General features: G+C 39.6%; 1 protein-coding gene across 6 annotated transcripts in view; it reads right to left on the minus strand.

Annotated features, from left to right (window-relative positions):
- The window catches only part of CAMK2D (calcium/calmodulin dependent protein kinase II delta), a 295,243-nt gene extending 280,865 nt beyond the window's left edge, over nt 1-14,378 (minus strand). For all 6 annotated transcript variants that reach the window (XM_058549956.1, XM_058549950.1, XM_058549953.1 and 3 more), the window contains exons 1-2: nt 13,985-14,378; nt 12,333-12,427 (exon numbers count right to left, since the gene is read on the minus strand). In XM_058549956.1, coding sequence (XP_058405939.1) covers nt 12,333-12,427; nt 13,985-14,049 — 160 coding nt within the window. In that variant the 5' untranslated portion in view covers nt 14,050-14,378. The remainder of the gene's footprint in view (nt 1-12,332; nt 12,428-13,984) is intronic.
- Nucleotides 14,379-15,028: the final 650 nt, after the last annotated feature.

Below are 15,028 nucleotides of genomic sequence, written 5' to 3' on the forward strand. Positions count from 1 at the left end.
GTGCAGACTTATCCACCGCTCATCAAGCCATGCTTTGGCAGCATCCCATATAAAGTAGAGGAAGACGGGCACGGATATTAGCCCAGGGCCAGTCTTCCTCAGCAAAAAAGAGGAGGACTGGCAATGGACGTTAGCTCAGGGCTGATCTTCCTCACACACACAAAAAAACAATCTCTAATTACCCTCCCGTCCTTTATCTTCCACTTAGTAGCTCAATTTTTTTTCTGCATTGCCACAAAGCTAAATAAAACAAAATGTGAGGTTGCTAAGAAGTTGCTATTCCTCTCTTATCAGCTGTTCATCCCTAATGACTCAGGGCTGTAAAACCCATAACCCACATATTTAATACCTTCCAATAGATCGTGCTGCACTTAATCATTCACTGGAAGACAAAATTTCCTCTTTTCATCAGTTTTTGCATGCTTTCCTGAGCTTTTATACAGTGTAGGTCAATCACTCAGGGTCAAGAAGAATTTATCTACTACTTTCAAGTTCACTCTTTATTGGCACTTTCTGATTTCCCTGCTTCTCACAAATATTTTTTATAACATCCTATTAATTTGTATCTTTTCTAACCATCTTTAAATTTAAAACCGGTTACTTTCAAAACCTAGTTCAGACACCCCCTCCTCTAGGAAGTCTTCCCTTACCCTTCAGCCACCCAACAGTTTCACCTCCTCACACTCAGACCGAGTAAGCGCTCCCACTGTGACACTTATCAGTCTCTATGGTAATTCATTGGACTCCACATCTATTTCACCTTGAGATGAAAGACCTCACCTTTGTACCTTTGTTTATCCAGCACCTAGCAGAGGGTCTGGAACAAGGTGAAAGAGCATTTTTTTGTTAAACTGAAATTGAAATTTAGAATCATCTCCCCAAAACTCACTTTCACTAGCATACTTACATGTCACTGGTGGAAATGTACTGAACTTGGATGCAATCTAGCAACAATTTATCAAGAATTTTGATAATATTCAATCAGCTAACCCATTAATTCTCCTTTATGACTATTTCCTAAGAAAAGAACTAGAAATATGAAAAAGTTTTAGGAAACAATGTTTACTATTATGTCAGTTATGATAGCAAACGGCAAAATTTTTTTTAAAAAAAACTAGCAATACTAAAATAAACTGGTGTTTTACTCAGTGAAGTATAATTCAGCTATTAAAAATTCAAAAGATTTGTAGTAATATAGGAAAATTTTATAAAATTAAGCAGAAAAGCAAGACACAAAATTATTTATTTTAGTCCAGTGTTTGGACAAATTAAAAAAAAAGAAGACAAAATGTTAACATTGATTATTTTGAGGAATTGAACTATGAATGTCTTCTTCCTTCTACTTTTCTGTATTTCCCTAGATTCTGTAATTAGAGGATCTATTTTTATGATATAATTTTTGTCCCTGAGCTAACATCTGTGCCAATCTTCCTCTATTTTGTACGTGGGATGCCGCCACAGCATGGCTTGATGAGTGGTGTGTAGGTCTGCACCCAGGATCCGAACCCACAAACCCAGGCCTCTGAAGCAGAGCATGAGAACTTAACCACTATGCCATCAGGCTGGCCTCCAATTTATGATATAATTTTTAATATATTTATACAAATTGATAATAACTAAAAATTTATTTCAGAGGTATGTGCAAAGTGTACAATTCTGTGCTTAATATTAATATATATACATTTTAAACATAAAAGTATACATAATTTCCTGTATTAAAACAATAAAAGATTCATTATGGATAAGATTCTACAAAATGGCCAAAATGTTCAGCTGAACTAATTTCACAAATCACTTTTGCCACCATGATTACAGCCTTTAAGTTGCCATTTAAAAATATGATTAGGGGGCCGGCTCGGTGGCACAGTAGTTAAGTTCACGCACTCCACTTCAGTGGCCCAGAGTTTGCAGGTTCGGATCCCGGGGGTGGACCTATGCATTGCTCATCAAGCCATGCTGTGGTGGTGTCCCACACAAAGTGGAGGAAGATGGGCACTGATGTTAGCCCAGGGCCAATCTTCCTCAGCAAAAAAGAGGAGGATTGGCAACAGATGTTAGCTGAGGTCTAATCTTTCTCACAAACACACAAAAAAAATATGATTGGAATGCTTTTATGAAAAGAATAGCATATTTTCTAAAAATATATATACATGCACCATATATATATGCATACTATAACGTTATAGAATTGTGAAATTCCCAATTTCCTGCAACATATCACGCAAGAAAAGTTCCCTTGAGGAGGGAACGCAAATATGTGCTATTTTGAGGGCCTTCTGATATTGAAACGAACACACTTTCCAGTCCTTCCACCGAGTTTCTGAACTGACAGACACAGCACTTCTAACAGCTGGCCTCTAACTGCCTTTACTAAAAAATCCAATAATCTCTATAAGCAAATAATATCCATGATTTGTGTACCCAAAACTCTATAAAGTATCACCAAAATGCTTTTAAAAATGAACTTTGTTAAAAGATAAGTGAAAAAGTAAGCACCTCTACAGAATGGATCAAAAATATAAAAACCCGAACATTTTAAAATACTTTGAAGATGACATGAGTCGGGCATTGCTGCAGTGGCACTGATGGACACACGGACCATGAACATGGTCCCCCTTATTACCAACCCACTTCACTTTACATGGTAAAAACCAGCAATAAGAATTTGCACTTAAAAATTTACTGAATTATACAAAACTTTTCAACAAAACATAATTTGTCATCAGAGAATTAATGAAATAATTTATGAATTAAAAATTAATTTATGGAGCTAGTGTACGCCATCTGACATGAAGCCTTGCTCCATTTTCATTTACTTTATCTGTCATAGGTCTCTTCATTAAGCATATGGCTATTCTGAGAGACATAAGCTTATTTGCTCACTCATTCATTTGTCCACTCACTCAACAAACATTTACAAGTTATCTGCAATGCTGTAATTACTGTGCCAGGCACAGAGTCAAAGATAAGTTAAAAAATGTCCACGAGATGCTTGAAAGGTACAACATATATAACTGCAATACAAGGGGAGAAATGTGATAAGCTCCTTAGGAAACATGAAAAAGCTATTCAAAAGAGGGAAAAAAATCGCATCTGGCTAGAGAAGGGAAGACAGCATGGGGAAGAACTCAGGGACAGCTTCATGGAGGAGGCAGCACTGGCTCTTATAGAAGAGAGGACTTCAACAGTACTAGGTGTACTCATTCCATCTGGAAGGTGGAGCCAGAACTTCCTTCCTTCCTTTGAACATACTGCTTACTTTGCCTGGACAACCATTTCTCCCTTCTCTACCAGCTCACTTAATTTATTCAAAACAATCTCACACATAAATCTCTTCAGGAAATCTGTGATACCAACCTCCTCCAGCCCGTATCTACGTGAAGACCCCGTGCATACCTCTCTTACAGCCCTCAAAAACTATACTGTATTTACCAGGCTCTCATCCACATTAATAGACCATAAAATACTTTAGGGCAGAATCTCTGTCTTTCTCCTCTGTATCCCTAAGACTTTATCAAGATGCCCAGCACAGTAGGTACTAAGAGGTCTAATGATGAACTGAATAAATGCACAAAAAATGCAGCAACTGTCAGCTGGAAAACCTGTTTAGCAAGCTGTTTAAAAGAGCTGAAGCAAGAAGAAAAGAGAGGTCAAACTAGAATGGTGAAAAAGAGGAAGAGATGAACAAGGTGTTGAGATGGGTTAAGGGAAAAAAAGGAACCATGAGTGCCTGAAAACCCAGGAAAATTATGGCACCATTTACAGAAGGGGAAAATTGGCGAGTCTGCTGGGGACGTGTAGTTTGGGCCTGGGTATTAGTGAATAACCTTCAGCAGAAATTCAAGTTATCCAGAAAATAGCCTCCAAAAACGGCAAAAGTATTTCTTCATCAAAACATCAAATTTTAATTTAAACACTAATGGCATAATGTGGCATATTTCAACTCTCTATAACTTCTGCATAAGATACAATAAAAATTTGATTAATTTTCACTTACTATATTTAACAAGGTAGTTTTATATAACTTACTCTTGACATTTCAATGTGTATACATTATTAACGAAATTTCTTCAAAAAGACACAGGAGGAAAATAATTTCCCATTATTAAAAAAGTTCTAAATAACTTAAGTCTTCCGTAGCCTTAAAGGAGAGCGTAAAATTATATACTAATAAATGAAAATTAATGCAGTTTATTCCATGAATTTATACATATACAACACAGATAAAATAAAATACAACTTACCTGGATCATGATTGTGTAGATTTTCCATTGGCAACTGATTGGTCAACTGACATTAGCCAGTTAATTAAAAAGTCCCAGGGTATGGGGCCTGCCCGGTGGCGTAGCAGTTAAGTGTGCGCACTCCGCTGCTGGCGGCCCCGGGGTTTGGATCCCTGGCACGCACCGACGCACCGCTTGTCAGGCCATGCTGTGGCGGCATCCCACATAAAGTGGAGGAAGATTGGCATGGATGTTAGCTCAGGGCCAGTCTTCCTCAGCAAAAAGAGGAGGACTGGCATGGATGTTAGGTCAGGGCTGATCTTTCTCACATACAAAAAAAAAGTCCCAAGGTATGGAAAAATAAAAAGAGGTTTCTCTCCGAAAAACACAGGGATAGTGAATAACTCTAGGAGAGGGGCAAGGGACGTGGATCAGCAAGGAGCACACGGGTAGCTTCAAAAGTTGAATGTTCTTGGGCTCGGCATAGTGGTGAAGTTCATGTGCTCCGTTTCGGTGGCCTGGGGTTCACAGGTTCGGATCCCAGGCATGGCCCTACACACCGCTTATCAACCCATGCTGTGGCAGGCGTCCCATGTATAAAGTAGAGGAAAATGGGCACGGATGTTAGCCCAGGGCTAATCCTCCTCAGCAAAAAGAGGAGGATTGGCAACAGACATTAGCTCAGGGCTAATCTTCCTCACCAAAACAAAAAAAAGTTGAGGGAATGTTCTAGCTATTAAGTTGAGTGGTGGTTTATTGGGTGCTCAATTACTCTTTTATAATTATATATGATATCACATTGCATGTATCAAATGTTGTGGTAATAAATTTTTTTTAATCCCCATGTAATCTAAGAAAAAGTAGAGAACTTTAGGTAAAACAATTCACTGCACATAAATATTACAGGACAATATTATCTATATACTCTTATACTATTTGCTGCACCTAAGAGTTATTTTTCCAACAAATATAAAACTTGATAGTTTTATATATTTTCTTTCAGTCGCCACATTTTTGTATGAATTAGACACATACAACAGTGTGTTCAAGAAGAAACAACAAACATTTGTCTTCCATTCTCCACTGGTTAAACAAAACAAGCCAGAAGAGAATGCCTTTCTGAACAGATTACTCTGGACTTTAGTTAAGGGCTGAGTTTTTCTTCTCAGAAACAAGTGAATCAGTTAGAAGCAGCAATCCTAGGAAATTATTGTATGTATATCGAGATATTTTTAATCAGTTAATGATTTAAGTTTACCAAACATTTCATTCTTCTGTAATCATTTTACTATCATTTTAATAAGATTTTTCATTACATTGTTTTCCTTCCAGAAAACAGCATGGAGGGGCTATCTGACACTTCAATTTGATCCTATATTACTGCAGCAATTAAAACACTATCTTCTCTCACAAGTTGGAACTCTATTTTCCCAACAAAATATTCAATTCTATACATTACATTGGGAATATAAAGATGTTTGAGGCATAGTCCTTTTTATGAAGGACCCTGAAGTTTAGTGGGGAGATCAGTCAAGCACATACAGATAAGAACAGAAAGGTCAAGATAAGTTCTCTATAAGAGCAATCAATGGGATGTGATAGCGGAAAGAGCTGGGCTTTAGAGCTGGAGAAAACTGAGTTGACATTCTGACTCTGCCACTTACTAACCTTGAGGCTCATAGTAACTCAGAGCTCCAGTAATCTCTGTCTAAAAATGGAGATAAAGCTGGCCCCGGGCATGGACCGACACACCGCTTGTCAGGCCATGCTGCGGCGGCATCCCACATAAAGTGGAGGAAGAGGGGCACGGATATTAGCACAGGGCCAGTCTTCCTCAGCAAAAAGAGGAGGATTGGCACGGATGTTAGCTCAGGGCTGATCTTCCTCACCAAAAAAAAATAAAATAAAAAAATTAAAATGGAGATAATATTGTCTACCTGGGAGGCTGCAGCATGGGTCACATACAGCCAAGTGTCTTGTAAATACACACCTGTCACTTAGAAGGTCCTCTTTACATACTAGCTATTGACATTTCTATTATTTTATTATTATTATTGATTTTGGTAGTAATAAACAACGTTCTAAGAAGTTAAAAGGAGATTGTAGAACCAGAAAGAGGGTTCACCTAACTAAAAAATCAATGATGATGTTGTTCTGTGACTGTATAATTATAATGATAGTTAAGATATTTAAAATCAAAACCAAACAAAAAACAAACAAAGCTGTTCTCTCCCCCCTCCAAACTTACCAGTTTCCCAGTCCTATAGTAACAGACAAGTCTACAAATTCACCTTAGGAAGCATTGTTATATCTACCTTAACTGAATTCATAGGAATTTTGTCACCTAAAAAACTTCCTATGTCATTTAAAATTATTTTATTCTAAAAATAACTTCATACTGATAGTTGTAACGAATTTACCACATGAATAAAATTACATTTTCACTATAATCAGATATTTAAACTATTTTGAACAATCTCTCCAAATTATTTAGACTTTAGTACTGGAGTCTCATCTGCATTATGGTTTTAAAAATTTATTTATCTGTATAATATAAAAGCTTTATTTCATCTCCCTAGGCAGAAATAATCTTTCCCTCCTTTGAAAACCCATAGTACTTTATTCATGCTAGACTTATAACACCATTTATGTCTTCTACAATGTCTACTTGTATAAATAGCCTTTTTTCCTAACATTCCACCCATTGTAGTCATTCAATATGTATTAAATACAAACATATAAAATGAGGTCACATATGCAAATGTGCTTAGTAATCTATAAAGTCGTATGAAATATAAATTACTATTATACAGCTATTATGTTTTAGAGTAAAAATATTAAGACTCCATTTAACGTACTGCAGGTTACTAAATGATGCTATTATAACTTAAAAGCTTTAACACAGCCTCCTATGTAAACAATCATTAGTTAATTGCCAATAATTTATAAAAAATACTGTACACACTGTACCCTAATAAATGAGGAGGGGCAGATGCTCAAAAAAGAAAAACAACCCAGCCCTAGAGACACTAGGAGTTGGCCTCAGTACCAGCCCAAGGAAAAGACTTTCAAAAATTCTAGTTAACAAAAGAAGTTAAATGCCCAAGAAAATCCTAGTATGTGCTTTATAGTAGTTCATGATTATTACATTAACACAACCCATAAAAGATAACTTACTACTAAATTTTAATTTTTACAGAGTTGATTCAATATCTCAATGAAAATGAAAAGTATTCACCCAACTGTATAAAGAGTCAAGGTTCTTGGGGTGTTCAATCCTATCACGTGATCAGTCAAGTAGAGCTTGACACTGGTTATTAATATCACAGCGGGGTACTTGACAACCACATTCTTTATTAAGTTTGCCTTATTTAATGATGCAGGAATACAGAAAGGATTTACATTATTTCCTGGACAAGCAGATATACATTTTTATTTTTATGTTTATCTCCTAACTAGTTTTGAATATCAATAAAATTCTCATTCACCAAAAGAGGAAAATAAATGTCTACTATCAAGGCCTAGGTAAGAATGTAAATACAACTAAACATGACTAAAAGACACAAAATGATAAGGATCATACATGCCCACTCTGGGGCCCAACAGTTGGCGAGTTGTGGAGATTCCATGTACAAAAATAAAAATGATTTTCGAATTTTTTCTTAAAACATTGTTTTAGCCAAGAAACTTTCAAAAATTATTATCACTTTGCCCAATTAGTTCCAAAAATTGCCAAATCAGTAATGTATAATCAGAACAATTTGATTCATCTACATCATCTCAGTTCAACTTCCAACTCAAGACAAGTAACCAGGAGGCTGAGAAATTACTGTAATCTCTTGACTGCTTGGATGCCAAAAAAAGAAAACAAGTAGCAAGAGTTAGTGATTGACATCCCTATTAAAACATAAAAAAGACTACTTAGGGGCATATATGCAACATTCAGATTTCGTAGCTGAGACCTAATTTTGTGTACATGGCCAAGTATTTTATAAAGTCCTGATTCATGTTTAATATCATCAAATTAACAATTAACAAACCTAGTAAAACCAAAGAATACCAAGATGATTTAATTGCATTGTATCTGAAGTTTTACAGAAATATAAAATGAAACCTCTTTCTAACTTTTTTTTAACTTTTGCAATGGAGCAGAGATAAAATATACTTGTAATAGCATATATTATTTCAAATTTCTACTGTAATTTATTTTATAAAAATAATGACTTGTGGCATATCACACTCCATGCAATAATAAGTGGTTTCTAATGATCAAAAAATACACTGAAAGATGAACATCAAGAAGTCATTACTACCATAAAAATCTTTTACCACAAGGAGGCTTTAAAATGTGAAACAAATCACATGTATGATTTCTAAAAAGACCTGCTATCAGAGCCATCAGTCTACCGGATCTTGAACTGCAGTCACAGCCCTTTGCGGACTTTACATAATATGACAGTAATTTACAGTTATAAACACATCAAAACAAACAAACAGCAGAGCAAATTAGCATTTGTTAAGTACTAACCTGTGTTTGGGATCAAAATGATGTCATTTCAAATTCTCGTGGTAAAAATATGAGATAAAATTCTATTAACACTATCACCATTTACTAAGCACACCTTCCACTCCTACCTAACAAAAAACTTTTTAGAAGACAGAAATTACATATAAAATATCGGACATTTGAGATGTTTCTATACTATTTCTTATTTTCAAAACAAGCCAAATTATATGTGACGAGTGTACTTATCTGATCAGTGTCATACAATGAATGCTCTGTGCATGCACGTGTTAACGCAAAAGGAAAGAAATTCTTCAACAGATTCCGAGTCTCCCAAATATGGTGTGTGTGACTAACAGCTGAGAGGAAATGCAACTGAAGCTGTCTGCTGGAAATCCACTAAAATCCGGGCACAGAAAAATGCCTGGGTGACAATGTAGCTGGATGTGCAAATTTGTGCAGAAATGGAGCCAAATTTTTGGCAGTTCCCTCATGGTCTGAGATTTATTGACAATGGCCTTTCTTTTTCGGTTGTAATGTTACCTTTAAAGACCACTATTTGAGTTGGAAGACCTGCCTGTTTTTTAAAACAAATGGGCTTAAAGCTTGGATTTACAAAGGCATGGCATTTCAAATACTACAAACAAAAATTTGTACAAAAAATTACATGTCCACAAAAACTGCCATATGCAGCCAAAAAAAAAAAAAATCAGTACCTTAGAAAAAAATAAGCATGCTACTTTGCATTTCATTCCACATTTTCCTTTAAATATATTATTTTTTAAATGGTTCGCAAAAGTATTTTTTTAGGGTCATTATATTCTGAGAAGGAAGTGTTTTTAAAGGAGAATTCATATCTTAAAGTGTGCGCTCTTAATACACTACAGATTTTTTTACATCAAGTATTTGTTGGTTCCTAGGAATAAACTAGATATCTAACTCCTTTACAAACCACTGAATAGCCACACTTAATCCCAGTCACTCTGCACCGAGCCCCCCCCATGGTCCTTAATGCTGTGGAATGTTATATTAAAAATGAAAGCATAGTCTTTTTCCTTTAAGACTTTATAATATACTATGGGTATAGGCTAAACAAACAAATACATACATTCAAGGGTACAAATATTCTATAACCGGCTCTAATTGATGTGACGATATAAAATAAATTGAGCATTTTGAAGAAAAAGTACTGTAATACTTTACAGGTGAGCAGTAATAATAGGTAAAACTGCCATAGCACTTTGCAATTTAAAAAGTGATTCTCATAAAATTTCACTGAATCCTCCAAACAACCTAAAATACTCTATGAGTAATTTTTTTTCCCATTTTATTGAAGAACCAACTGAGACCAAGAAAAGGTAAGTGACTGAACCAAATTTACACAATAAGTAATAGAGCCAAGATTCAAATTGGGTTCTCACAGGTAAATCAAGGCTCCCACTGGATTTATAATTTCAAAGTTCTTTCATATAAAGTAATCTTATCTGATCCTTACAACAGCCAAAGAGGTAATAATAGCAGCTAATATCACTGAATGTGTATTATGTAGCAGACACTGCTATATACTATATTAATTCATCCACTCCTCATAACACCCTATAAAAGGAAGGATTATAGTATTAACGTGGATTTTACAGATAAGAAGACAGGCTCATGGAAATATGTACACTGCCCACCATCACACAGCTAAAGGGTAGGGAATCAGAATTTAAACCCAGGGCACCTAGTTCCAACACCTACTTCTTCATCACTTCATTCTTAACATAAAAGCACATTAAGAAACTTGCCCAAAGTCACAAGGAAAGAAAACTACAGAGGGAGAACAAGAGCAGGGCTTCTAGTTCGTCACCCTAACTACTTTTCTTCGGTGTAACTGGAATCATTAGAATCATGAAATCCAGAAGGGGCCAGGGGCCTGTGGGTGTAGATTGTTCTTTAAAGCAGAGTATGAGCAGATGAGGAACACAGGCCAGGCAGCAGGGAGAGGGAATTCCTTCAGGCTAGAGAAGACATATCTTCCATAGATCGGAGGCAGAAGAAAGTCAAATAAAAACTATGTGAGTAGAGACAAGTGTATTTGCCAGTCCGATGCAGGGAGTATGAATTAAGGTGGATGAAAAGGGCTGACTAAGACCAAGGAAATTAGTAAAAGTGAAGCACAAGACTGATTTGTCTTGAGAGAAAATTTGCAGCCACCAAAAGATTCAGGATAGGTTCTGTAACGCCTCGGAAGAAGTGATACCCCACTCTTGCCAAAAGTACCTAGCACACAGGAAGAAGTCCTACAAGCACTCAAAGAATTTGGCTACACACTTTCATTTTTCTTTTTTTTTTTTTTTTAACACTAAAATGTCACTTACAGTTTAGCAACTCCTTTTCGCCGTTAAAAACCTTCCTGTGTAGTAGAGGGAAGAGGAACATAATCCAGTATATCTAGCTTCCCATTAGTTCCCATGCCATGAATCAATGGTGCTGGTTACTTTAGCATATACATCTTTCTCAGAATCACAGTAAAATCAGATGAAGGAAATCACAACAAAACCCCATTCAAACAAATAAACTGAAATGCAAACCTAAACCTAACGTACTTGTTAAAAGTAGAATTTGCAACAAATGGGGAAAAAAACACAGCAGAAACCAAACACAATGACCCCAGGATACCAGGAAGCACCACATTTTAGAAGACAAATTAAATGAGGAAAACTAATCCTAATGCAATTTCTCCTCTCATTAGTTAAAATAAACCAGGTCACTGAAATGGGCTTACACTATGGCATTTTGTTCATTTTAATTGCATTTTTATTTCATCAAACCATAAATTCCCATGGAAATACCTCAGCCACGTGCTCATGATAATTGAAATGCCTAACATTTCAGTATAAGTACTTTTGCACGAGTTCCACAAAATACAAAGAATGCAGTGAGGGCCCTCCAAGTTTTCTGCTTATGTCAACAGCTATTTTATGAGTATGAATTATCTTCGTGGTTATAAAGCATGTGTAAAATACATTACACGAGTCTGTGAGAAGCCTTACTGCAGAAGACCAAGTAAACGTCTGAACTGCACACAGACAACAGCAAAATCGAGCTGAACTTCCTAGAATATAGCAATCATAAGACTTTCCTCCCAAAGCCATTACTGTTAAATATACCTTGATGAATTAAGTTCAAGTGTAACTACATTGAAATATATGATTCAACTGAGCTATGACCTATTTTTCCTCTCAAAAGCAAAAGGGAATAATGACAGTGGTGAGACTTACATTTTTCCATTCCAGGGTTTTTCTGCAAGTTATTTCACAGTACAGCTAAAGGCAAAATGCACTTAGTGACATTTATTTGCTTTAAATATAGTTAGTTATGCTACAGCTCATGGGACAGAAAGAATTTTAATAACAATTTATTAAATAATAACAATTATATTTGCTCATTTTTGTTTAAACTGTACAGACCAAGAGGCATTCAGGAAGGAAATAATCTCAATATGTAATATGATAACTAAGTCTACAATTCGATTATAACTAAATGATATATTTACATACAACAAAACCAACACTCAACATGACAAATACAAAATTAACATATATGTGGTTGGAAATACCCACCCCTAGCAGAAAGCTTTTTGGTGTTGATAATTTTGGCAGCATATTCTTGTCCAGTAGGGATTTTCATACATCTTCTCACCACTGAGAATGCCCCCCTGAAAACCAATAATTAGCAGGTCATCAGTATAATCAGCTCTGATAGTCTACTAAAAATTACAACAATCTGAGCATTTTTTTGACTTTAGTGAACAAATATCAGTGCACTACAGTAATAGCCAAAAAATGAAGAATTCTTCCTGGAAACCTAGACCTTCTTTAATGTTGAAGAGTAAAAGTAAATTTTATTTAATTGGGAGCACACACTATTAATCAACAAAATGAAAGGAACTGCCAATTATGACGGCTCTTGTTTGCACACGAAATTTGAAAACATTCTACAATTCACACTCACACAGCACCAAATGCTCTGAGACAAAACCCTGCAAAGAGCAGAGGTGAGAAGGAGCAGCAAAAAATCTGCTGCCTATTTATTTTGGTAAGGAAAAAAATTAATGTGGCTCCAAGTTAAGTAAATATGGCGATTGTTTTCATTAAAATATAAATCTTGGGAACATTTGTGTGGTTTAACACATCCTGGTAGGGTGATTTCTCTGTGCCCTGTTTTGGGTTGGGGGAGGGGAGAGATTTGAATTAAGCTGCTCTTCCGACATATTCTCCATGTTTTAACAGCAAAGAACATATAAATATATAAGGATGTAATTTTCACTACATTTCTTTAATTCAATTGTACAAAACAACAACATACACATAAGCGCACCCCTTTCACAAGTAATAGTCGAAACTAGCGATAGAGGAATTGGGTTTGAAGCTACATAAACCAACATTCACGGCTCGGTCCCTAGGTCCCTTTGCACAGGTCCTCAGCAGGTCTCCTGTCCCCTTCCTTAACATCTCCAAGTAGTTCTGCCAGTCGGGTGTAGGAGGTCGTTTTTCACAACACTAGGCTACCTTTGGGGAGCTCTCTCCCGGTCTCCAGAGGGCTTTTCCGCTGTCTGCAGAAATAAATCCTCGCAGAGAATGCGAAGATGCGCCCGTAAATCCTACGAAGGATGATGACGAGCGAGTAATCTAACGTAAAGAATGATAGTGGATATGGGGCAGGGGGTCGGGTTCCTTTGGGTGGCCCTTTTCCTGGACAGAACAACTACTGGATGCGAAACAGACTCTAAGCCAAGTTGAACTTTCGGCATCAATAAACATGGCACCGTCTGTGGCAGCGAGTTCTCATCCGTACGTGGGTCCTACCGCCGACACGCCGGCTAACCAGGAGGCATCTCTATTTACAGAAAACATGATCTATGTGCATTTCACATGGGTTCTTGTTTCCTCTCCACACACACGCTCGCACACTTCTCAGCGTGACAGCTACAACTGCAGGGCTCGTAAATCCACTAAGTCTCTAGGGCAAAGGGTGGGGGAGCGGGAGAAGGTGGGCTGAGGATTATCGGAACGGGCTACAGCCGTGGTGGAGGGTCTGTCCCCTCCCCTTACTCTGACAGCACCTTCCTCCGAGCTGACACACCAGGGGCCCTCCTCCCTCTCCTCTGCCGCCCAAACTCCCTCGCCCCACGCGGGAGGCCGGTGGGTCGGGGGTAACGCGACCCGCCCTCTGCTGGAAAGGGGCCGTGCGGGTGCCCGGCAAAGGCGCTTACTTTCCGAGCTCCTCGAAGAGCTGATACTCGTCCGTGAACCTGGTGCACGTTGTAGTCGAGGCCATCTCGGTCCGGGCTGTGCCCCTGGCCGGGCGCGCGGCGGACGAGACGCGAGCGGGCGCGCGGCTTCCCCGGGACTGGCCCCGCGGCGCTGTCACCCAGGGCCGCCCGCAGTTTCCTCGACCGAAAGTAGCTCGCCGGCGAGGGAGTGTGCGCAGGGGCGGGGCGGAGGGGAGATGACCAGAACGGGTGGCGTGGGGTCTCCTCCCCGCAGTCCGCCGAGCCGCCGCCTCCTCCGGGCCTCGCTTCCTTCTGCTCCTCTGCACGCTCCACCCGCCCCCTTTCCAGCCCCTCTCCCCAGATGCAGGGGGCCGAGCGCTCAAGAAGAGGGGCTCGGGGCGAGCAGTCGCGAAACGCTCCGCACCGGGGCAGGAGGGGCAGGGCGGAGGGGAGGGCGCCCGGGGGGCGGAGGCCGCGGAGCCGGGAGCCGACGGCGCGAGCCCAGCTGCAGCTGTCAGCGGGCGCGGGCGCGGGGCGCGCCGGGGCTCGGCCGAGCGTGCGCGCCCGGGGCCGGCCGCCCTCCCGCGGGCTCCTCGGCGGCCTCGCGCTCCCCACGAGCCCGCGCCGCTGCGAGCCCGCGCGGCCAGGAAAGCGCGCTCGGCTCGGGCGAAGCCTCGTCTGCGTCCCCGTGCCTCCGCCTCCTCCTCGTCGCCGGTCCCACACCTCCCTCTAGCGACTGCAACCGTGTCCCCTCGTGGATCTCCCTCCTCCCTGGGTCTCACACAGGCGCACAGCCGTCTAGGGAGAGACCAGGTGGGTGGAGGAGGATGTGCGGGGGAGAAGCCTGGAGACGCTTTAGGTGAATGAGGCGAGACGTCAAAATTACCCAGTTAAACCCGCAGTGAGGTCCCTGCCTGAATCTGGGGCTGACTTAGCGGGAAGATGCGTGCTAACTCGTGGACTGCCGGGGGCCCCGGCCCTGCGGTGGGCGCCGGGCACGAGGGCGGCCCGAGCCGCCATGCCCGGCCGGGGGGGCGAGGGGCG

The sequence above is a fragment of the Diceros bicornis genome, chromosome 11 (genome assembly GCF_020826845.1).
Source record: "Diceros bicornis minor isolate mBicDic1 chromosome 11, mDicBic1.mat.cur, whole genome shotgun sequence".
In the NCBI taxonomy this organism is placed as follows: domain Eukaryota; kingdom Metazoa; phylum Chordata; class Mammalia; order Perissodactyla; family Rhinocerotidae; genus Diceros; species Diceros bicornis.